This window comes from Symsagittifera roscoffensis, chromosome 9, assembly GCF_963678635.1.
Source record: "Symsagittifera roscoffensis chromosome 9, txSymRosc1.1, whole genome shotgun sequence".
NCBI classification, from domain to species: domain Eukaryota; kingdom Metazoa; phylum Xenacoelomorpha; order Acoela; family Convolutidae; genus Symsagittifera; species Symsagittifera roscoffensis.
This window is the reverse complement of record NC_087070.1, coordinates 48,889,549-48,914,884: the sequence shown is the minus strand read 5'-3', so window position 1 is coordinate 48,914,884 and position 25,336 is coordinate 48,889,549. Positions and strand designations below refer to the sequence as shown.

Below are 25,336 nucleotides of genomic sequence, written 5' to 3'. Positions count from 1 at the left end.
AATATATAGTAAGGACAATAATCTATAAATAGTCGTTAATAAATAGTACTATACCCTCCTTTGCACCAAAATATTCGAATTAAGACCCTTAACTCGGAAATTTGTAATCGATGGAGGGTACAATCGGACCGCGCCAATCGTGCCCCCCACCACTTAAGTTTTAAGGAAATAGTACCCGAACGATACTAAAATTGCTTCAACGATACCCAACAGTCGTTGCGGATGTTGTCCTTGATGTCCCTGTTGAGTGTGGAACACGTTGATCAGCCTGCCACTCTACCCTCCGGTCACCGGCAAAATCACCATTAACGTGCTTAAACACTCAAATTACACTCGAGGGAGGGTACCCAACCCTTCACCAAAACACACAATCTCTCTATCAGAAACGATATAAATCAATCTGAAACAACAACAAATAGGAAGGTCAGATCACATCTCGTCCGGAAATAACATATAAACTGTCACTTTATGTTTTTTACTGTTTTTGGTCTTTTTTGGATTTTTTTTTTTTTTTGTACTTTTTTGTTTTTAAATAAATTTATTTTTGGCTTTTTCTTGGTTATACACTATTTTTGTTTGGTTTTACGCTTTCTCTTTAATTGTTTCTGGTCCTGGGACCTCAGGACAAGCGGGCTCTAGATTTCCCACCTAACCCTCCGGCCCCCGGAATTTTCGGTGTTAACTAAGTTAAAAAGCTAAATTGCACTAGACGGAGGGTACGCACCTTCCCCCTAGTACAATAACGGTCATTAAGGCCTCTAACTCGGGCATACGCCCGGAGCGGAGGGTACGTCGCTGAAACGCTTGCTGATCATGATGGTTTCATGCCTTTAACAGGCCCACCCAGGAGCGCCATAAAAACGTCTATGTAACATTCGCCCAAATATCACACAGCGACGGAGCGTAGAAAAAGTACCTATCAACGACTGGCAGGCGTCAATTACCTTAATTCTACTCGTTTTTCACCGTCTCGACCTTGCCAGTTGATTTTCTGGTCTGTTTAGGGCAAAGTAAAAAGTTACCATTTTTAGGCCATCAGTCAAACGACTTTTGATCAGCTTTCGTTTGCATGCGAACACAACCACATAGCTGAGTCTCGGATCCTCAGACTACGTGATTGTCATTAAAAACACGGCTCGAACAACCTATTTTTATATGTTTTTGTGTGACAGTTTTATATTAAATCCATTGGAGATGGATTGACCCTTTCCTTTTTCTATCTACTCATGCTCTGAAATATTAAATAATAACGGTGTTAATTACGATCTAGGACATTACAGCAGCTGTTATAGTCAGTTTTCACAGTCCCTTCACATATAACAGTCTCTGGGGGACCAAGCCTCCGCTCCCGTGATTTTCTTGAGATAACACTCTTATCTCCTATATTTCGTGTCCCGGGAGGGTTCCGTGGTATTTCTCTTCCCCCCACTGAAGCCTCCGTCTCCACAAATATCTGTCACTAAGGTCCTTATCGTGTGTTATTGCCACGATAAGAGGCTCCGTGTTTTTCTGTCTCTGATACAACCGTTCTTCACAATTTCTATCGTTGTTCTGATTTTCGTCTTTTTTATTCAAAATGGCCGTCTTTTTTCTATTTCTCAGAAATGTTCTTCTTCCGATCGAAATTTTAAAAATAAAAATTCTAGAACATTCTGACCCTCCGTCGCAACACTTTTCTGTTCATAAGGCCTTTAGTCACTTTTATTTCTGTCGCGGGAAGGTTATGCTGTGTCATCTGGCAGAATGGCACAGATACAAAACTTGTTAACGATACCCAACAGTCAATTGTTGTTGTCGTTGAGCCCCTTCTTGTTGCTCCTTGTACTGCTTGCCGGATCGGTCTTCACCCAAGACCCTTCCGAATTGAGCGCAAATCAGCTGACCCTTCCGGATTGAGCGCAATTTATCATTAACGTGCTTAAATGCTCAAATAACCCTACAGTACAAGCCTCACAAACGGGCTACAAAACTGATCGTAACGATCCTGACTGATATAAATGCCTGTAACAACAATATATCTATCAACAACAAACGGGGGGGTCGTATCACATCTTGTCTGGGGGGATGATTTCTACTGATTTTTTTTACTTTTGTACTGTTTTTGGTTTTTTCGGCAATTTTTTTATGTTTTTGTTTTTCTTGGGTACTATACTACTTTTTGTTTGGTTTTACTTATATCTTTAAGTGTTTTTGGTCACAAACCACTCAGGGGATGAGGGAATGGCCGATCCCCCCACCCTTCCTGGTTCGTGAATTTTCGGTCTTAACTAAGTTAAAAAGCTATTCACGGTAATCCGGAGGGCTTCCGCGCTCCGAACCACCCTTCCGCCACGGCGGTTTAGGCCTAATAAGGGCGTTAATGTGAGCATCCGCTCGGCGCGGAGTGCTCGTCAACGGTTCTGCCGGTCATGATGTTAAAAAGAATAACACCCAGGAGCGCCATAAAAACATGTATGTAACATTCGCCCGGAAGATACATATCGACGGATAACAAAACTAAGTCTTAAGACGACTGGCTAGCGTCTAAACAGAGCTTTGCATGCTTTTCACCGTCTCTACCAAGCCAGTACTTTTCGGTGGTCTTTCCAACATCGGGTCGACAAAAACGTTACTGTTCTCCGGCTTCAACCAGAACGCTCAAATTAACTTAATTACATGCAAATAGTGAGCTCATGGCTGGGTCTCAGTATCCCCAGACCACGAGGTCACTCCTAAAAACAGGGCTACTACTTATTATATTACTATTGTTTTTGTTCAGTAGATAAAAATCATCATCTCCATCGAAGATGGATCAACCCTTTCCCCCCAACTCTTAGCACCTCATCCTTGTCAAAACTAATCCAAATATCAATTAAATTCAAGTCAGGACATGACAGGATGCTAAAAGTTCATATAATAGATTAAAAGTTTCAGTCCCGAGACCCTTCCGGATTCTTGAATCCGGTGAATCAAGCTCCTTAAGTTCGATTTCACAATAACACGGAAGGCTGTCTCTTACCCTTCACCGTTGCTCGCAACGGCCTTGCAACTATTGTAGCAGCACAATAGTTGCTACTCGGAACGTCCTCTGCTATTCGTTGTCGTTTTCTTCAATTTCGATTTCTTCAATTTCGATAAAGTTGTTCTCGTCAGCGCAACTAATGTTGTTGTTGTGTTTCTTCTCTCGTTTTTTGTTAAAATGGCCGTTTCAGCATTTCTCAGAAATGTGACGTCATCATTCGAATTTTTGAAATTTTAAAATACTAGAATATTCTAGCCCTCACCGTTTGGCTAAACGTTCCAATAACGCCCTTAGTTCTTAAAAACCACCAATCCGGAAGGCTTACTGCTAAAATTCCGAATTCTGTAGAGATTGCATTTTGGCCATTCTGGTCGAATGTCACAGGAGCCGAACAACTTTGAATTTTTTGTCAGACCAATTTCAAAATGCGAGATCGTCGATTATCCGATAATTATGCTAGCCTACTTTTTAAATACTGCTATGAACATCCAGATTTTACTATAAAATATTTCGACGTTTCGGATGCAATTGCCCTCTGTGGTTATAGGTTTTGAGCGAAACTCGGATCTACTTACCAATCCCCCCTCCCCCTATTGTAACTACTAAATAATCTCCACCCCTGTAAATAAAAACAGTAAATTCGGACAAAGGAATTGTATGTAAATTCGGTTTTTGCTGCACTCTGATTGGTCGAAAGTTCGCTGCAAGTAATCTTTTTAACGATCTCTCCCCTTTCTCGAAAGGGGGATTGTTAAGTAAATTCCGTAACTCTGCTTTATGAACTTGCGACGTTATGTTTATTTCAGTTTTAATTTCCGTTGATGTCTAAATGGTTCCTTTTTTGAATTAATTTTGTCTGACCGAACTTTTTGCAACTCTCTAAAAGTGCATGTGTACTTTGTAGGAACTTGTGCACGTGTACCGAGGAACCCAGGGCAGGTAGTTTTCTTAAGCAGAGAATCTCCCTGGCAATACAGATTGCGACTTGCGTACACGGCACAATAAATGACAATTCAACTTTCGTCGTTTTTTTCATTTGTAACGCAATACATATTATCTCGTGTCGAGTTGCGTGTTCTTATCGAAGAAACGTAACCCGTATCGAGTTTAATTTTTAAAAAAATCAACACTAATCATCTCGTGTTTATAATTTTCTTTTCCTTATCTAGAAAAATCCTAGGATTCTGACTGATCACTGTGATGAAGGGACTGACTGTAACCTCGGTTACTGTGATACTTTAGACCTTCTGATTATATTGGTTAACGACAGACGCAAAATCATCGAGAACTGTGTACTCAGTTCGAAAATAATGACGGAAAGTGGACATTTTTTTTTGAATACTACGAACATTTTTTAAGGGGACAATGGTCGACAATTTCATGGGTAAATTACCAGAATCCCTGCGTGGTGCTATTTTAACTAAAAGTCGCGTTTCTCTTGATGAAACAAATCTGGTAGTGTGTGGCTACAATTTTGACAGTTCGCATCAGGTTGATTACGACAAATTACTTTCAACGTACTCGTTGACAACTGGTTTTCAGTCGACATCATTCGGGCTTGCTATCAAAGAAGTAGAAAAAATGTTGGAATGTAAAACAAATTCGGATCTGACGGAAGATCAAATTGAGAAGCAAAAGTCTAATCCTATACAGAGAGAACCAACTGGTTGTACTATTTTCCTAGGTAAGTGTTTCGCAGTTTTCTGGAAGCTTTTATACTCGTAGAACATTGTAGGTTACGATATATCCTTCTAAGTATCGAAAGTTTCACGATCTGAAAACATCATCGAGTCTTTCCAATCAAGATCCACAACCTACACTAGTGGACAAAATTAAGCGCAAATTCAGGATTGTTTTCTTAAAAATGCTTGTTTTCAATGTAAATTATGGACATTTCCTTCGAAGTTCAATAAAGTTTTTACATCGACCGAGAGCAAATGATCAGAGCTACCATCTGAGAAAGTATCAACATTTGGTTTCAAATGACTTACGACTGTAATCCGGGTCTGACCATGCCAGTTTTCCTGCTCTGCACTAAGTTGTGCATCATAGTGAAATCTTTCTGGAATAAGCTGAGTAAAAAGTTTGTTGATGCAATGTGAAACTTTCTCAGCGAGAAAATGGAAACACGCGAAGTAAAGACATGAGTAAAACTAGTTGAGACAAGGAAAACTGGCATTTTTAGACCCGGATTACATTGGTAAGTCTAAAAACCAAATGATGATATTTTCACAGATAGTAGCTGTGATCATTTGCTCTCGGTGAATGAAATTATTTACTGAATTTTGAAGGAAACGCTGTCCAAAATCCATCTATCTATACAAAATTTAAATGCGGGCTTCACTATTTCGCCATGCTTAAGCTTTTTCAACGTATTATTTTTGCATGTTTAACGAAAGAGTTTTTGCACGGTTAAGCTATATCGTATATTGCAATGGTTAAGATTATTTTTCGATTTTCCAGTTTGATTTTAGTGGTTATTTCACCGAGTTTAAAATAAACAGCCCAAAAATTGGGATGCTGTCCGGATTCCCCAAGGGGTTGCGAATTCGAAGTTCCCAACCCTGTAGTTGGGTGCTGTCAGGGTTCTCTAAGGAGTTGCAAATCTTCCATCCAAATATGACTGTTCAAATCATTATAGTTTTCGAGATATGACGTTTTTTGTGATTTTTTCAAAAAAAATTCAGAAAACTTATATAATTAGTTTTTTTTGCAAATCTGAAATTCCCAACCCTGTAGTGATTTTTTCATAAAATTTCCGAAAAATTAAATTAATTTTTTTTTGAAATTTCGAAATTCCCAACCCTGTAGTTGGGTGCTGTCAGGATACTCTAAGGAGCTGCAAATCTTACCTCGAAATGCGACTGTTCAAACGCTTGTAGTTTTTGAGATATGACGTTTGTTTTTTCAAAAAATTTTCAGAGAAGTTGCATTAATTTTTTTTTCACAATCTGAAATTCTCAACTCTGTAGTTGGGTCCTGTCAGAGTACTCGCAAGCATTGCGAATCTTGCCTCCAAATATGACTGCTCAATTCTTTTTAGTTTTCGAAATATGACGTTTTTTGTGATTTTTCAAAAATTTTCAGAAAATTTAACTTAAATATTTTTCAAAATATGAAGTTCTCAACCCTGTAGTTGGGTGCTGTTGGGGTTCTCTGAGGAGTTGCAAATCTTCTCTCCAAATATGACTGTTCAAATCCTTGTAGTTTTTGAGATATGAAGTTTTTGTTTTTTCAAAAAAATTTTCAGAAAGTTTGATTATATTTTTTTTCACAATCTGAAATTCTAAATTCTCAACTCTGTAGTTCGGTCCAATCAGGGTACTCGCAAGGATTGCGAATCTTGCCTCCAAATATGACTGCTCAATTCTTTTTAGTTTTCGAAATATGACGTTTTTTGTGATTTTTTCAAAAAAAATTTCAGAAAAATTAATTTAATTTTTTTTTGAAATTCTGAAATTCCCAACCCTGTAGTTGGGTGCTGTCAGGATACTCTAAGGAGCTGAAAATCTTACCTCCAAATGCGACTGTTTAAAACCTTGTAGTTTTCGAGATATGACGTTTTTTGTTTTTTCAAAAAATTTTCAGAATATTTGAATTTTTTTTCATTATTTGAAATTCTCAACCCTGTAGTTGGATCCTGTTAGAGTACTCGCAAGCATTGCGAATCTTGCCTCCAAATATGACTGTTCAAATTCTTGTAGTTTTCGAGATATGACGTTTTTTGTGATTATTTCAAAAAAATTTCCGAAAAATTAAATTATTATTTTTTGAAATTACGAAATTCCCAACCCTGTAGTTGGGTGCTGTCAGGATACTCTAAGGAGCTGCAAATCTTACCTCCAAATCCGACTGTCAAACCCTTGTAGTTTTCGAGATATGAAGTTTTTTTTTATGTATTTCAGAAATTTTGAGTTAATTTTTTTTTCACAATATGAAATTCTCAACCCTGTAGTTGGATCCTGTTAGAGTACTCGCAAGCATTGCGAATCTTGCCTCCAAATATGACTGTTCAAATTCTTGTAGTTTTCGAGATATGACGTTTTTTGTGATTTTTTCAAAAAAATTTCCGAAAAATTAAATTATTATTTTTTGAAATTTCGAAATTCCCAACCCTGTAGTTGGGTGCTGTCAGGGTACTATCAGGAGCTGCAAATCTTACCTCGAAATGCGACTGTTCAAACCCTTGTAGTTTTTGAGATATGACGTTTGTTTTTTCAAAAAAAATTTCAGAAAATTTGCATTTATTTTTTTCACAATCTGAAATTCTCAACTCTGTAGTTAGGTCCTGTCAGAGTACTCGCAAGCATTGCGAATCTTGCCTCCAAATATGACTGCTCAATTCTTTTTTAGTTTTCGAAATATGACGTTTTCTGTGATTTTTCAAAAATTTTCAGAAAATTTAACTTAAATATTTTTCAAAATTTGAAGTTCTCAACCCTGTAGTTGGGTGCTGTCGGGGTTCTCTAAGGAGTTGCAAATCTTCCCTCCAAGTATGATTGTTCAAATCTTTGTAGTTTTCGAGATATGACGTTTTTGTTTTTTCAAAAAAAATTTCAGAAAGTTTGATTATATTTTTTTTCACAATCTGAAATTCTAAATTCTCAACTCTGTAGTTGGGTCCTATCAGGGTACTCGCAAGGACTTCGAATCTTGCCACCAAATATGACTGCTCATTTCTTTGGAGTTTTCGAAATATGACGTTTTTTGTGATTTTTTCAAAAAAATTCAGAAAAATTAATTTAATTTTTTTTGAATTTCTGAAATTCCCAACCCTGTAGTTGGGTGCTGTCAGGATACTCTAAGGAGCTGAAAATCTTACCTCCAAATGCGACTGTTCAAAACCTTGTAGTTTTCGAGGGATGACGTTTTTTGTTTTTTCAAAAAATTTTCAGAATTTTTGATTTTTTTTTTCACTATCTGAAATTCTCAACCCTGTAGTTGGGTCCTGTCAGAATACTCGCAAGTATTGCGAATCTTGCCTCCTAATATGTCTGATCAATTCTTTGTAGTTTTCGAGATATGACGTTTTTTATTATTTTTTTAAATATTTCAAAAATTTTGAATTAATTTTTTTTTTTACAATATGAAATTCTCAACCCTGTAGTTGGATCCTGTTAGAGTACTCACAAGAATTGCAAATCTTACCTCCAAATATGATTGCTCAAATCTTTGTAGTTTTCGAGATATTTTTTTTTTTTTATTTGAAATTTCTCAAAGAACTTATCTACAAAGAAATTCACAAAATTTGAAACTGCTAACTTGATGAACACACAACCTTATTGTCAGCGTACACCCAGGTGTCTCAAATCTTGCCTCTGAATGTGAATGCTCAAATTCTTTTAGTTGCCAAAATAAGAAGATTATTATGATTTTTTCAGTATTTTTCGGGAAACAGCATGTGCGTAAAACGCTAGTATACATTGAAAACAGGCATTTTACATTGTAAAATCTTGAATTTTTGTCCACTAGTGCAATATTAATTTTTTAAGACACGTGCACAGTGATCATTCAATCATGTAAGGCAGGGGACAAAAATAGGAAAGACCCGCATCATCAGCATTAAATTATCAACAGGATGTATAGTATATTAATTCAAATTGCTTTTTTATTCTCTGATTTTATGTGGTTTTTTTTATTGCTTACGATGTTTGTTGTTTTTTCTTCCAGTTGTTCTGATGATGTCTTAATAAAACGCTAGTATACATTGAAAACAGGCATTTTACAGTGTAAAATCTTGAATTTTGTCCACTAGTGCAATATTAATTTTTTAAGACACTTACACAGTGATCATTCAATCATGTATGGCAGGGGACAAAATAGGAAAGACCCGCATCATCAGCATTAAATTATCAACAGAATGTATAGTATACTAATTCAAATTGCTTTTTTATTCTCTGATTTTATGTGTTTTTTTAATTGTTTACGATGTTTGTTGTTTTTTCTTTCAGTTGTTCTGATGATGTCTTAATAAAACGCTAGTATACATTGAAAACAGGCATTTTACAGTGTAAAATCTTGAATTTTGTCCACAAGGGTAATATTATTTTTTAAACACTTGCACAGTGATCATACAATCATGTATGGCAGGGCACAAAAATAGGAAAGACCCGTATCATCAGCATTAAATTATCAACAGGATGTTTAGTATACTAATTCAAATTGCTTTTTTATTCTCTGATGTTATGTGTTTATTTTTTATTGTTTACGATGTTTGTTGTTTTTTCTTTCAGTTTTTCTGATGATGTCTTAATTGAGGAAAATGTTCAAGTATTGATACTTGTTTTTTTTTCTCGTAGTATACTAAAAATCGTTCGTTGCGTCAATCGCTGTAAAATCAATCTAAAGAATATTAAAGCGGGATTAAAGCAGCTTTCTCTAGGGTTTTGTTAAGAGTTCATTTAATGATAAATAAAATGATGAACTTGTTTTCAATAATTTGTTTGCTTTCTGGTTTTCTACTGTAATTCTCTTGGCTTGTTTTTGTTCCGACAATTGAAAATGGGGAGGTTCTTTGTAGTCGGGTGTGCTTTAGTTTTTCTTCTGACCATTGAAATGGAGAGGAACTTTGTATTCGTATGTTTTAATTTTTTGCTTTTTGATTTTCCACTTAAAATCAGCTACCACAAATAATCATCGAACATGGTTGAGTGATATATCATATTAAAGCCCTTTCAGTTTGTAATTCGAATGACAATAAAAAAGTTTCAAAAAAAGTTTCACAGTGTCGAGAAAAACCGGTTGGAAATTTTTGGTTTTTGGTCTAATTCAGCTAATTAGTAAGGTAATTAGTAATTAGAATAGCTTAATGTAAGCCATGAAAACTTAGTTATGCAAAAATTTTTGAAAAAATGTTTGGAATTTTCAATATATTTTTTTCGTTTTTCCAGTCATTTTTCTTCAAAAACTGTTTTTTAATTGACCTATTTTACTATGACTCTCTAAAATGCCTAAGTACTGCTTTTTTTAGTTCAGATTTTTTAAATCACAACTTGCAGAATAGCAACGACACCAATTTGAGAAAACAGCTGTATTTTTTAATACTGTGGTCGGAACATTCTGTGCGACTCTCACCTTATCCGGCGCCTTGTTTGGTCCTTTAAAGTTTTCTTAATCTTCATAACTTTTGGCTCGTTACTTTTGCTGTTTTCCTTGAAATGGATCTGTGAAGGTAAAAATGTCATTTTTTATAAAGATCATTTAAAACGTTAACTCTCCAGGTTTTTTCGGTAGTCATATTTTTCTGGGATTTTTTTAACGTTCAGGAAGTCTCGATCCGCACAAATGCTAAATTTAATGGGGTTAATTTCTGAGTTTTTGTCAGACATTGATGATGTTTACAGTGTTTTGTTTTTAAATGAAAGTGCGAGTGTAGCAAACGTGTCAAGGGTTCTAAGTGGTTTTACCTAAAAAAAATGCCACTTTTGATTACCACTGCGATAATTTAAAATATGATTTTTCAACTGTTTTTGTTCGGCTTAGTAGTTTTCTGCAAAAATTTTCGGCTCCATTCCGCTTGCTGCAAAGTTTCTGCTGTTTTTTTTTTCCAAATGATATTGACTGTGATTTTTTAACCGATCTTAACTTGTGATTTTAGTCGTTGCAAATTCTGTTCATTCTAGTTTAGGGGGACTTGAAATATTTTTTAAAAAAAATGCAAAAAAAAAATTTTTCCGGTTCAAATGGTGTTTGCTCAAATATTGTCGGCTTAGTTGCCACATAATAATTTTCTTGCGCTGTTAGCATCTCTCATTGTTTTCATAAGAGCATTTGTTGCTTCTTTTTGATTCGGTTGGGACTTTAAACCTGAAAGTTTTTTTCTGTGAAATCATTTTTTTTTGGCTCAACTTGTGTCTGCTCAATGATTGTCGGCTTTGTTTCCTCTGCGTAAATTTTCTTTCGTTGCTAATTTATTTTTCAAATGTCTGACATGTTTGCCTAGATTGAACTCCTATTGAGACATTTTTTGACTTCTGTTTTTTGTATGTTGTATCGCAATTGGTGTGAAGCTCCGCTTCGCCTCTGTTTTATTATGGAATTTTTCAAGCCAGATTTTTTGAGCTTGACGTTTTTTTTTTCATAATTGCATTGCGATTTCGTTTTTGTCATCAATCTAGTTTTATTTGAAACAAGAGAGGTTTCGAAAGTTAGAAATCATTGTTTGTTGTTTTGGTCTCTTCATGTCTTCCTGTAACTTTTTTTTCCAAAAAACTTTTTTTTGTTAAGTTTCACTTGCGAGAGCAAGTTTTCGGGAACCAGATTTTTTCCCGTAAACGACTTTTTTTACAGCCACAGGTCACGGGATTGAATACCTGACGGAAATTATTGTCTTTTCCACCATGTATCTATGTATGTATTTTTTCGGAACATAAAGGTTATCTTCGGTCGGTCTACTGTACAAAGCAGAGAGTTTGGTCAAAGCATCAATTTTTTCTCATTTGAGCAGTTTTAACTATAATTGAGAGTCGTTCTGTTGCTTCTAACTTTATAAACTCTGGTTCTGTATATTTATATTTTTATTATGTTTTGCTTTAATGGGTCCAGTTTATGCTACATCGATTTTGTTAACTTATTTTACGTCATTTAAAATGCCTAAATATATTTACATGCTTTTGTGTGATTCAAAGAATGTGGCGCTATTTTTTTAGTTCAAATTTTTCCACTATATCATTTTATTTTGGGCTTAGTATTGTCGGCTTATTTCCTGCTCGGTAAAATCTGTTGATGCTTATGTAACGGCGTTGATTATTTTACTTGACATATTTTCTCAAATTGATTAAAAGTACATAGTTTTTTTGAATTTATTACTCTTGCAAGTGTTTGTAGAGCAAGTGGTTGTAGAAACTTTTTTCTCCGACTCAGTAACTTCCGTTTCATTTTCTTTCTAAGAATATAAAAATTGTTACGACTAACAAAAATTTACCTATCGACACAGTTTTATCAAATAAGCGCCAATTGAATTCAAAATGTAATAATGTGCTATGAATTTCTCAGAAAACGCTTTCCTTTTATAATTTTTTCATGTGATGATTCCATTGTTCAATGCTTCTTGAAAATGACCTACCTGTTCTCTTTCTAAATGTATGTTCCTCTTAGACTTTCGATTAAAGTCTCTTGCGTATTATCCGATTATTTAGGGTATACTTCAAACTTGATATCAGCTGGGACCCGTGAGACGATTAAATATCTCGCTAAGCACAATATGGTAGATGTTTTGGTCACGTCTGCCGGTGGAATCGAAGAAGACTTCATCAAATGCTTGGCGCCAACTTTTGTGGGTAGATTTGATTTGAAAGGGGCGGAGTTGTATGCGAATAGCATCAATAGAATTGGGAATCTTCTGGAGCCCAATACTAATTACTGTCTTTTCGAAGATTGGATAGTGCCTCTTCTGGATCAAATGCTTAAAGAGGAACAGGAAGGCTTCAGGTGGGCTCAAACTGCTTAAAGCAAGGCTTCTAGATAAGTACTAATTTTTGTAGGGGCCATCCAGTTTTTTGGTGTTTCATCGACTCCTACTAGTGTCTAAGAACACTCTCTCTGGTTCTTCTCAAACTTATATGTTGAATTAAGAGTAAGGCGATTTATTCACAACAGAAAGGACCAACATACGAGCTGTTTAGCTCATCACGGAGAACCGCTGCTGTGCCCATGCTTAAGATATATATGCAATTTTTTGGTTATTTTCTTTTGGGCTGGGTTATGTTACCTCGCCCTCAAGCAACGAGCAGGGATCATGGTGGGCCTCGAACTTTCGATTGAGAGCGGATGTATTGTTTGTGAAGACGATTAATTTCCTATTAATTATCACCGCCCTCAATGTTTTATTGTAAAGAATTTCCATCCTTTTAAGTACTAAATGATCATGCATAAACACCCGTTACGAACACATCCGCGTGTAAACAGGACACAAGTTTTTTTTTTCATTTTGTTGAGCCGTGTTTCAGATGGACTCCTTCGAAAATGATCCACAGATTAGGAAAAGAAATAAATCACGAGGACTCTGTTTACTACTGGGCGTACAAAAACAATATTCCAGTTTTCTGTCCCGCTCTCACAGACGGAAGCATTGGGGACATGTTGTTTTTCCACACGTTCAAAAACGATGGTCGCTCTATTAGATTAGATATTACAGAAGACATTCGATTGTTGAATCTGCAAGCGATGAAAGCAATTAATTCCGGCATGATCATTCTTGGTGGAGGTGTGTGTAAACATCAGATTTGTAACGCAAATTTAATGCGTAATGGGGCAGATTTTAGTGTTTTCATTAACACAGCTTGTGAATTTGACGGCTCGGATTCGGGCGCTAGACCAGACGAAGCGGTATCGTGGGGAAAGATCAAAGCCACGGCGTCACCCGTTAAAATATACGCAGAAGCAACGCTAGTTTTTCCGCTTCTGGTGGCGCAAACTTTTTTCAAATACAAACATCACTTTGAGAAGAATCAGGAAACTGCAGATTCGAATTCGTCAGGCTAGAGAAGCTATGAGTTTATATTTGCGGGTAGCTGTGACTCTACTGCTGAGAGTTTGCATTAGAGAGACGAGTGCTGCTAATTTCTCGGAGCCTCTATATTGGATGGGTTTGAGAGAACATTATTCTATCGAATTAACTTATCTGATGTTTCATTTGACCTTACCTGAACTATTGTATATTGTTCAAATTGATAATTGATATGACGTTGACTAAAATTATCGCGTAGCTGCTACACGTGAAAGTTGAAAGATATTCCACGTGTTCATTTCTTCTGCTGTTCTTTGACATCTGAAAAGATGGGTGTTTCAGCAATAAGTCATTTACAATCTTATCCTTAATCAAGCAGCTAGAGCGTCATTTAAGTGTTTAGATAGCTAAGAATCTCTAGCTCAAATTTATTTGGTATTTTCCAACTTATAAGACCATCTAGATAGTCCTATATCAATTGCTTTTCTATCAAAGTCTCTTTCTTCGCATAACTAAGTACATTTCAAGCTAATAAGTTAGACAATTTTTATGGAATTTGTCAAAATAACTGGATCATTACCTAATCTGTGAGACATCAAAAAGTCTTAAACTTCCAATGTCTGTGGATAACTTTAATGGCAAGTTGCCCCCCGAGTTTTCCGATCTATCTGGCGTGAAAAATGTTGTCTTCCCTGAGAAGCTTAGTCGTCCAGTAAAAGGCAGGTTTTTGACATCGCTAATTGGAAGAACAACAAAAAAATACTTGTCGCTCATCCGATGAATCAGATTAGCATTTTAAGTAAAATTCACTGATCGAAATTTGTACTTTTAATGTTGTGAAATAAAGTTATGTATAAAACCGCGCCGTTCAATGGCTTGTACGAGAATTTTTGACGGTAGGGGGAATATATTTTGTTCACCTATTTTTTTAGACCTCATATTTTATGTTCACACTACCCAATTTTCTCTTTGGCTCATTTTTTGTGGGGAAAAGTTCCTGTATAATACCATTTGTATAGTACCATTCTTGTAATAGTAATATTTGGTCAAATTTTGACAACCAGGGTATTAGAAGATGAGAAGGTTATAAGAAATTTGTTGAAGTTCTGAGTTAACTAAGTATAGCACAGGTGTCAAAACCCTTGTTGCAAGGATATGACTTCAATACGTGCGGTGCTTCGGTGGATTTCGACCGACTGTTGTCGGAGTTTACACTCTCGACTGGGTTGCAGTCAACTTACTTCGCGAGGGCTTTAGAGGAAATACATCGGATGATTTCGGCCAAATTGGACTCGAAGTTGACCCCCGGTGACCTGAAGAAACAACAGGAGATTCCGATTGATGATTGGAAGCCCACACCGTGCACCATATTTCTCAGTAAGTACTAAAATAATTAAAAAAATGTCTTACTGTTTAGATTTCAATTTCATCTTCTCTCACAATGTCTCAATCAATAAAACAAGGTAACTAAAAATTATATCTCACTTCGTACTCAAAAAAAATCAATGACTGTATTTTTCCATTTTTTTGTCGAAGCATCTCAATAAACAAAACAAAATGATCAAAAACTGTTTCAAACTACGGGGTCTTTCAGATAGAAAGGTTTTTTGAAACGTCTATAACTTTTAAATGGAACATTGGATTTAACTGATTCTTTTTACATTTATTATATAACAGATTAAGATTTTTGAACACGTACATAAGAGTTATAATAACTGCTGGAAATGTCCGCCATTTTCTTGAATACAAAGATGTAACCGCTTCTCAAAATTTGTTGCTGCCTTCACTCCCTGTGCCGGAGTTATTGTTCTACAAGCGTTCTCCACTGTTTGCATAAGATTTGGGACTGTCTGGGGGTTGGCATCAAATATCATTTTACCCAAATGACCCGAATGCCAAAAATCCAATGGATTCAAGTCCGGTCTTTGGAGTGGCCAAGGAATCGCACTCCTCCTGCTTATAATCCTCGCGCCAATTTTTGAGTGGAGCCATGTGAGGACTCTATATGTGCAGTGGCACGTTGCACCATCCTGCATAAACCACAGGCGCCGAAGATCGCGGCGTGTCAGAAGAATTAGCCAGAGTTTAGACTGCAACATGTCAAGATACGTCTGCTGGTTCAAAGTGACCGGATTGTCTCTTGCATCAACGAACCAGAATGGGCCCAATAAAGTACCTTTAAGCACCCCCACCCAGCACATAGCCTTTTTCTTGCCTTGATATTTCTCGGGATTTACAAGTGTCTCCGGTTCTGAGAGTTTGGAGCAGAGTCCAAAACCCACCATTTTTCATCGGAGAAGATGACATTCGAGGCGAAATCGGTTGTCAAATTGAGCATGTTGATAAATCAAAGGCAAAAAGTGTGTCGCATTTGGTAATTGACTGGGGATATTTTCTGGGTTTTAATAATCTTAAATGGCTTTAATTTTAGCTCTTTCGCGATCCTCCATGTTGTTGTTTTTGAGTATCCAAGGTTCGCTGCGGCTTTACTGATTGAGTGGGTAGAGTTTCTTTGGAAGTTAGCTATAACACGGTTCTTAGCATTGGTATCTTGGGTTATTCCAGTTCCTTTGCGATTGGAAGTCGCATGGGGTGCTTGATAATCTTCTTGAAATTTTCCCCATACACGAGAAAAATGATGACCTTTCAATCTTGTGCTTTCAAGAGGTGTGATTTTGAAGTCTTGAATATATTGCCGGCGTACTAAGGTTGGATTGTCAAGTCTTGCAAATAAGCAAATAATGTGTTTCTTTTGCTCAACAGTAAAAAGGCATAGTGAACATTCAAACACGGTAGAAAAGGCTAACTGCATATGCTTACTCAGCCTGTGTGAACATGTTTTGTTAGACGTGTGATTTTCCCGCTGTAAATTTTCCCACGTGTTCAAAATTATTATAACTCTTTTGTACGTGTTCAAAAATCTTAATCTGTTATATAATAAATGTAAAAAGAATCAGTTAAATCCAATGTTCCATTTAAAAGTTATAGACATTTCAAAAAAACATTCTAAGTGAAAGACCCTGTATATTAATCAGTTAGTACTCATTAAAAAAGCATCATTTTCTTTAATTTGAGTTTCTCTTAAATTATCTTGAGTAACACCACAATTGCTTCGGAAAGTTATTCGACAGATTAAACAGCGAATTTGAGATGATGCTAGACAAAATGGCAATTAATTGTCTTCGTTTGATTTAGTTTTTTCAAAGTTTGGTTCATTGGTTCATTCTGCCAAATGAGTCTCGTTTATATTTTCAAGTTTGATGTTTGCCTAAGAATGTGCTTTGATGATGTTTAGGCTATACCTCTAACCTGATAACAGCCGGAACTAGAGAGATCATTCGCTACTTGGTCCAGCACAAAATGGTGGACTGCCTAGTGTCCACAGGAGGAGGTAAACACTATCAGATTTTATGCTGTTTTAATCCCCATTTGATCAAAAAGTTTTATTCAGCAAATATATTTCGGGCAAAAATGTCCCTTTAAACTTAGTAGCGTCCGAGTAAATTTAAACTTGACTCTTATCCATTTAAAAACTAATTTTTTTAAACTCTCAATGCAGCCTTACTTACTTTTAAATATTTGAATTCTAGTCTTTATAGGTTTTTTTCCAAATTAAACCCAAAAAAACTCATGGAAAAACTTTTTAATTATTATTTTGATTACTTGCATACTTTTACGATACCTGTACTTGGGGAAAGATTTGTTTTTCTTCGTGTGGATTTCGATTTTTTGGATGAGTTGAATTGTCGGACTATCGCTTGTCTGCTTATTGTTTGTCCGCCTATTTTTTTTTCTGTTTTGATCTATTTCAACTATATTTGATTGTCGTTCTGTATTTTTCAAGTGCCAACTTCAATTTCTTTAATTATCTTTTTTGTTTTTTCTTAAATACGTTTGGATAATGCAATATTGATTGTGTTTCCTCATTTTGCGTCCTTTGTAAAGTGAAAAATAGTTTTCAGAAATGCGACGTATAAAGTTTTCGAATTTTGACATTTTATATTGCAGCATTTTGTTTTCCGCTTAATTTTCTGCCGAAATTTTGCTTTTTTTTGCTTGATAAATGAATTTAAATGTTTATTCAACGACGGCGACTGAATTTCTTGACATGTTTTCCTGAAATTGAACATCATAATTTATCTGAACTAATTGGGGTTGTCCAATCTTAATTAAATTTCTTGCATCGAAATTTCGTGAATGAATCAAAAATATATAGTATATAATGTGGCTAGAGAGCGAAAAAAAATTTAAGAGTCGATGATCGGAGTCTAGGTGCTGATGATTTTCTTTCTTTTTTTTTTCAAGAAAAGTTTTTGGATTTGCTTAGGCTCAAATTTATTTTTTCCGTGGTTTGACTTATGATTTTTTTTGAGTTCAGAGTAATTCCTTATTTAAAAGGCAGGTAAACTTCATTATCGAACAGCAAAAGTGTTCAGGCCACAAAAAAAACGTGATTGAATTCTAGTATCCAAAGTGGACTGTAATTTTCAGATATCCCAGCGGAAAGACAAATGTACCTGTTGATCCAGTTTTCTCAAATTATGTTAATTAAATCAAAAGAAGTGTGAATTATAAATTGTTCTAGCCAATCAAAGAGCTTTAAGAGCATCCATTTTCTTCAAAATTCGGATGTGATGTTTTTTCATAGGATAAGTCACTATTTTTTTCTGTTTACTTGCGTTTATTGACTCTTTTCCAAATGTCTGTTGGCTGTGTTCTTAATTATATAAAACCTGTATGCAGTTCAATTTTGTAACATAATTAGTTTTTTAGCGCAAATATTCGGTTGTGATTAAAGATAAAAAATAACTTAAGAATGGTTTCATAGCGGATTAACTCGCCGCGTGAAATATGCACTTAAGCGTTCAGCATCATGGAGAAGTGCTTAAAAGCGCACATAATTTAAAGCGAGTTTGAAATCAGTTAGGGGATTTTTTGCATATTGAAACTTATGTTGAAAATTAATGACTGAAATTGGTCTTAGTTAAAGAAACTATGCCGAGCATAAATTTTTCGATAAATTTTTGTTTCGTTTTTTTTTTTGAGAAATAGCGTTAATCTACCAGCAGAAGACAAAATCAAGATAATCTCAAGCTCAATAATGTAAGGATTGACTACGTTTAACAGTTTGTTATTTCTGAATATTTCTACTTGAAGAAATTTCGATAGTCGATTGATAAAGTGTATATAGCTTATGAAAACAATGTTTATTTTTTTTGCTTGCGATAAGCGTCGTTATCAGACTGGAATATTGATTTTTTTTGGGTTAACAACCAGTTTAACAAAATCAGAACCACGTCGTTTCGCTTCTGTCCTTATTTTGATTTCTCTTCTAACCTTTTCTTAACATGTTTCAGGTTGCTTCCCCATTGGCCTGGAGGTAAAGCAGTTGCCTTTGTACCCTAAGATCTGTGGTTTGAGTCGTGGCCGGATCTTGTTTTTTTAAGGCAATCGGTAAAAAAGCTCCAAGAAATTTCAATTGTTGGTTTTTCGTTTGTTCGCTCAGATTTTGTCGGCTAAATTCCCACAACGGATTTTGCTTGTGCTGTAGACAATTTTCCTTTTTTCCGGTTCAGTTGGTGTCTGCTGAAAGATGGTCGGCTTAGTACAACTTAGGCAACTGCTGTGAGCAACTTTCATTGTAGTTGTGTGTGCAAGTGCTGTTCATTCTAGTTTCAAGCGGGACTTAAAAAAATGGTTTCAGCTCGAAGATTGTTGGCTTAGTTGCCACATCACTGATTTTTATTGTGCTGTAAACAACTTGTATTGTAGTTGCAAGTGCAGTTATTATCCATTGTTGTTTAAACAGTTGGTGGGATTTTAAACATTTTTTTTTTTATAAAATCATGTTTCTTTCGGCTCAACTTGTGTCTGTTCAAAGATTGTCGGCTTTGTTTCTGTTCGTAAAATTTGTTCGGTTGTTGTTGGTTTGAAATTCAAGTGTCTGGCATGTTTGCCTGGACTGAACTTCTATCAAGACATATGAAAGTTTATATGACCTTGTTTGTTTTGCAAACATTTTCATTTTCGGCTTTCCTTTTAATTTTTGTTAGTGTTGTATCGCAAGTGGTGCGAAGCTCTGCTTCGCTTTTGTGTTAAAATGATGTGAATGAAAATTAGCGCGAACCTTAAGAAAGTTCGAAATAGCTAGACAGGTTTTAAAAATTACAAGAATAAAAAGCACTCAACAAATTGTAGTAGGATTTGTTTTTATGCAAACAGGTAATTTTTTGTATGCAGCGTAATTTTAATATCAATTGCAACTCGGGCTTTTTAAACTTTTTGACCATAATTTAAGATGCAATTTTTGAATTACTTCTGCTTCTCAGGTGTTTTTTGATTGACTCCTGCAGCTAGTAGAGCCTGCGGTTTTTGTAGAAATGAATTTTTACGCTCGTGAGAGCCAGTGTCTTGTAATCGGGAACCTTTCATATTCCCCGGCACTGCTCCCTCACGAAAGTGGGCCTTGCTTCTGTGGGCGAGATCACTTTCATCCAGTACGCCATAGGCGATCCCACCTTGAGGAGGTAGATGACGCTGGAAACCCTCCAACCGTGAACGGAGTGGGATTCAAACACATGACCTTCGGGAACTGCACTTTTTCCCGTAAACAGTGTTTCGTACAAATCTCTAATAAATTGAACCTACTGAAATAGTGAAGATTTCCAGGTTTTTTCTCAATTTTTCTATAGGTAACGCGGAAGCTTTTGTACCCTAAGGTCTGAATTTCGAGTCTCAGTCGGACATTGTTTTTATTTCTGAGTATGTATGAAATTGTTGTTTTTCCTGAAAAAAAACTTAATTATCGCCAGTTCACGGACTTTTTGTTCGAAGTTAAACAGTTTTTACTATAATTGACAGAACTGTTATTTGGTCAATTTACGTTCGGATTTTGAATAAATTTTTCGATTAAAATTGTCCGGTTATGTTGTATAGGCCTAGTTAACTGATTTCGTGTCGCTTGAAAGACAAAGCTTGAATATTTTGTTTTGACGGTTGTGGTTTTGAGCTTTAATCGCGCAAAAATGTTAAGTGACTTCAATTTCTTAAAGCTCTTGTTTTCGGCTCAGTAAGCGCCTACTCAAGTAATTTCGGCGATACTTAAAGCTTATTTAATGCTGTTGGTTGATGTTTTTGACAGTTTTTCTTAAATTATTTTTTGTTTTTTTTTCGAACAATTTTTTGAAATATTTAGTGATGTTCGTTTTTTTATTCGCTAGCTTGCAATGCTACGCTTGCGTTGTATCGCAAGTGGCACGGAGCTCCGCTTTCTCCGTGTTGTAAGTTAATGTTCAGCCGACCTAAAAATCTGCTGACAGCATAACATATTTGTTAGGTATAGAGGAGGACTTTGTCAAGTGTCTAGCTCCCACGATGGTGGGAGAGTTCGAATTGAGTGGCAAGGATCTGCTCGGATTAGGTGTGAACAGAAATGGGAACCTGCTACTCTCTGATGGAGTATACGGCAGGTTTGAAAAGGTCAGAAAATAGGTTCATAATTTTGAAAATATTCATTTGAAAGTCGCAAAATAGGTTTGAAAGGTCAGAAAATAGGTTTGAAATTAATAGTGAATAAGACTGTAGTCAAGACAATTCGCAATTCTTTTTGTAACTTTTTAACAACATTTCTACAGCTAATCTTGGATTTTTTAGTGGATCATTCCGTTACTTGACAAAATGCTACTGGAGGAAAAAGAAGGTTTAGTTTCTTGGACTCCATCGAAGCTCATCAGAAGACTGGGCAAAGAAATCAACAACGAACAATCGGTCTACTACTGGGCATACAAAAACAATATTCCAGTGTTCTCCCCCGGAATAACTGACGGGGCCATAGGAGACTACCTGTTTCTGCATTCCTTCAAGCACGAAGGAAAAACTATCACTTTAGATGTAGCGAGTGATGTGCGCGCTCTTATGATGACGGCTATAAGGCAGGGTTTTGTCTCTTAGAAAAATTTTCTTAATCTTGATAATTAGGTTTTTTTTTAACAGAATGGCCATTTTTTTTCAAAATTGTTCAGGATAATTTAGCGTGCTCATGATACGATGTTTGAGGTTTTGAAACTACTGATGCCTTGTATTGAAAAAGAATTGCTGCAACGTCTATGGATTGTTTCTTTTCTTAACACTTGAAAGAGCAAGTGTTGTAATCGGGAACTAGTTTTGTTTAGTTGGTGCGATGCACAGATGAGCTATCACGTCTGTCTAAGCATAGTCCGTTTCTCTTAGTTCCCCATATTCCAGACTGACTATTTTGTTGAGCGAAGCTCCTTATTTTGCTGTTCAGGGCCGTTTTTTTGCGTATATATTTTTACGCGTTACTACTACGAAATCGGTCAGAGCTGAAGCTAGAGGTCAATTGAGAGCTAATCCTCACCTTTTCATTGCCATACCAGGGGATCGAATACACAATCTGAAGATCTGAAAATGAACGCCTTACCAATTAGTTACACAAGCAAGCTAGTGAAGGTAGTGTTTTTTCACGAACCATTTTTTGCGACCCAGCTCAAATACATGTGCTAGTTTTAGGGCACATGGTATATTTCCAATCATTAACAATTTAATCTGAACATTAATTAATTGGTATTTCACTTGACAAATATTTATGATTCTCTATGTTGACATGTTGTTTATAATGCAATTTTTTTGCTACGTTTAGTAGCTTTTAATTTTGCATGAATGCTTTATCTACAGTTTTTTTTCCTTATTTTCAAATGCAAACTTTGAAGAGTTTTTAACAATTTTCTATTTTTTTAAACAAAAAACTTAGATAAATGAAATTTCTACAGAACTGGAACTTCTCAACCTTATGATGAAGTGCTCTCAGGGTGAATGTCAGCACTAGGGTGAATGCTCTCAGGGTACGCACAGGAATTGCAAATTTGGCTTCCTCATGTTACTGCTCAAATCCATCTGGTTTTCGAGATATAGCGTTGTTATGTTTTTTTATCCTAGAAATTCTAATCCCTTTTGTTGGGTGCTCCCAGGATTTGCAGTTCTGCAAGTATGACTGATCAAAAACTTTTAAAAGCCGAGGCATGGTTTTTTCTAAGAGTAATGAAAGAGTGTGGAAACGTTCCTTACTCTTTTCCAACTGTCAGTTGACTACGTTCATGCTTTTTAATTTTTTTTCAAAAACATTTTTAAAACTTCAGTTTTTCATCATGTACCATGGTGCTGTCAAGTAAATCATAGAAATTGCAAGCTGGGCTGCTCAATTTCAGGTTCCGATATATGATAATTTTAGTTGTTTTCAATTATTGAGTAAACTAAAAGTTCTCAATAAAAATCTGATTGATTTCAGAAATTTTGAACTTTGTAAAAATATGAAAAGAGCATGTGTATGCTCTCGGCTTTATAGGGTCGTTTTTTTTACTTGAAAGTTTGACGAACCTAATTAACTCGGAAAAAGAATTTGGTCGTGCAAGTGCTAACTTTTTTGTTCTGTCATAAAAAAGTTGAAAAGCCTCAGTCTTTTTTCAAAACCCTGTTCTGACAAAAATTATACTAAACCCGATTTTTCGGAAAAAAATAATTTATTGTCTGAACATTCACTTAGGTTTTTTTACAAAGCGGTTAGAATTGTTTCAAAACTCTGCCAAAAGATCGAGTAAAACCGCCGCTTTGTGTCTCGGTGCGGGCCTTCCAAAACACCATGTTCTAAACGCTAATGCATGGAGACTTGGCGTAGACTACTGTGTGTATATAAACACAGCACAAGAGTTTGATGGGTGTGACTCGGGGGCGTTACCGGAAGAAGCGGTGTCATGGGGGAAGATAAAACCGGAAGCGAACGCGGTCAAGTTGTTCTCGGAGGTATCGGTGGTGTTGCCATTGATAGTATCGCAGACGTTCTTCAAGCGGCAAGAAGAGTTCAACGATAGTCTATGCGCTGAATGAGAGATCTGACTCAAAATATGAGATATAATCATTTAAAAAAGATGTGTATTTTCGGAAAACAAGTGAATCAACAGCGTGTTTCCTATTACAGCCCCTGGTATAATATAGCCGACCATAATATTAAAAGGCAAGGGGCTATAATGTAAAAGAGTTGTTGATGGGTTATAGCCCGATTGCCGACTTTGAGTAACTTATTCTTATTCTGAAATGAGGTAATTTACAAAAACGGTTACATTATATTTTGAGTGGCTCTGGGATCATAAGTAAGAACAGCTTCTCATAGAAGCTGTGCTGGGGCCGCATGGGAATTTAAATTTTTTTCAAGAAGAAGATAGGGTTTACCTCCCATAAATGTAAAGAAACATTAATTTCACATTTTACTGTGCAGAGACTGTTTTACGTGAATAGAGCTTTCAAGGTTAGCAAATGCAGGTTTTTTACTCAGTCTCGCCGTGTGGAATATATTTTTTAAAGTCAATGAATGAAATGAGGCATTAGTTTAGGTCTTGTTCCTTTTCAAGAATTTGCTCACTCTCAAATTTGCGCTTTCGCGGTTTGATTTGATTTTTGTTCCCACTTTTCAACTTTTAACTTCTTAATGTTTTTTTTCTCCAGGCAAAATTTGACATTTGACTCCTTTTTTGCGTTATTCTCAATACCATTATTTTGTTGTTTTGCTTTGAACAATGGTACGAAATTTAACAGACCTTCGAAAATTCAATTCGGTGTGGGGGTTTTTCAAATATAACATTCAAATTTTGTTTCTTCATTTTGCGTTTTACGCAATTTAACATAGAATTATGTAGTTCAATTCAAGCAAATAAAGGAAAGCAAATAACGATCTTCAACAACGAAAGTGCAATTGGCGCAAAAAACGTGAATAACTTCTAGTACCAAAAATGGGTTTCAATTCTTAGATCTAACAGCAAAATAAAAGTTTACCTATTGATCCAGTTTTTCAGTGGATTTTAAAAAAATAAAAACTGTCATAAAAAAAAAATTAAAGTGCTCCACGACCATATATTTTCTTCGATCATTTCAAAAAATAAAATCAGTCATTTTTTTCGCGTTTCTTGAATTCATTGACACTTAACAACTCCGTTGGCGATGTTGTTTTTCAAAAGTGCTCTTTTCCCTTCTGCTTGATATTAACAGCAATTAACGGCGTGGCCATTGATCGTACGAAGTTGTGTAAAGATAAAATGTGTTTGTAATAACTATTCAACCCTCATGTCAATTTTCATAACAATTGGAGAACATGAACAATAGCTAGGGTTATTGCGCGGTAAAAACTCACATACTCCTTATACTACAAAAGGTTTCGGATGATATTATAGTAGCACCATCTACACATCATTTACTTTGTGGTGACTTTAACATAAATGTTTTAAGAAAGAGTAAACGACTCTCTGAACTTATAAGTATATTAAATGGAAACAATCTTTTCCTACGAAATGGAAATAAAACAACCAGAGAAACTAAGACCAGTACGACGTGTATAGATCTGTTTTTTTTTCCAATATAAAAAACCAGTAACCATCTTCAAAACATCGGTAACTGATCATGATGGAGGAATTTTAAACGCAACATCACAAACATGCAAAAATGAACCTTTTATTACCAAAACCCGACCATGGTACAAACTTGAATCGGAATCTTTTCTGAAAGAACTAAATGAGTCTTTAGATGAAAATTTATTTGATGTTGAAACAAAAAATAGCCAATTTAATTGCGATGAGCTATTTTTTTATTGTTGAACGAAAAGCTCAAAGAACATTGAATCATTTTTACCAGAAAAAACATCAATTAGAAAAACTTCGAAACACTGGGTTGATTTGAATTGAAAAATGCAGCATCGAAAAACCACCGGGTTAGAATTTTTTTTAAAAATACTGCAACCACTGAAGCCAGAAGTAAATTTGAATCTCAAAGCAAATTAGTTCGCAAAATGCTGAGTCAGAAAAAAAAGCATTTTATCAAAACGAATT

At 35.6% G+C, this 25,336-nt stretch overlaps 2 protein-coding genes across 2 annotated transcripts; both read left to right on the top strand.

Annotated features, from left to right (window-relative positions):
- Nucleotides 1-4,031: 4,031 nt before the first annotated feature.
- LOC134854661 (deoxyhypusine synthase-like) lies at nucleotides 4,032-13,746 on the top strand. Its single transcript, XM_063871009.1, has 3 exons — nucleotides 4,032-4,685; nucleotides 12,139-12,430; nucleotides 12,949-13,746. Exons 1-3 carry the CDS (start codon nucleotides 4,367-4,369, stop codon nucleotides 13,481-13,483), a joined length of 1,146 nt encoding a protein of 381 aa, XP_063727079.1. The 5' UTR covers nucleotides 4,032-4,366; the 3' UTR covers nucleotides 13,484-13,746.
- A 92-nt stretch (nucleotides 13,747-13,838) lies between these two features.
- On the top strand, nucleotides 13,839-23,585 carry LOC134854662 (deoxyhypusine synthase-like). Its single transcript, XM_063871010.1, has 6 exons — nucleotides 13,839-14,167; nucleotides 14,601-14,825; nucleotides 16,744-16,839; nucleotides 20,785-20,927; nucleotides 21,102-21,379; nucleotides 23,054-23,585. Exons 1-6 carry the CDS (start codon nucleotides 14,065-14,067, stop codon nucleotides 23,346-23,348), a joined length of 1,140 nt encoding a protein of 379 aa, XP_063727080.1. The 5' UTR covers nucleotides 13,839-14,064; the 3' UTR covers nucleotides 23,349-23,585.
- Nucleotides 23,586-25,336: the final 1,751 nt, after the last annotated feature.

Bases quoted from the DNA above. Each gene is read 5' to 3' on its own strand.
- LOC134854661 (XM_063871009.1), top strand. From the start codon at position 4,367: ATGGTCGACAATTTCATGGGTAAATTACCAGAATCCCTGCGTGGTGCT. The intron at 4,686-12,138 runs GTAAGTGTTTCG...CCGATTATTTAG, and splicing joins TGGTTGTACTATTTTCCTAG to GGTATACTTCAAACTTGATA. The intron at 12,431-12,948 runs GTGGGCTCAAAC...GCCGTGTTTCAG, and splicing joins GAGGAACAGGAAGGCTTCAG to ATGGACTCCTTCGAAAATGA.
- LOC134854662 (XM_063871010.1), top strand. From the start codon at position 14,065: ATGTCTGTGGATAACTTTAATGGCAAGTTGCCCCCCGAGTTTTCCGAT. The intron at 20,928-21,101 runs GTCAGAAAATAG...TGGATTTTTTAG, and splicing joins TATACGGCAGGTTTGAAAAG to TGGATCATTCCGTTACTTGA. The intron at 21,380-23,053 runs GCAGGGTTTTGT...CTCTGCCAAAAG, and splicing joins CTTATGATGACGGCTATAAG to ATCGAGTAAAACCGCCGCTT.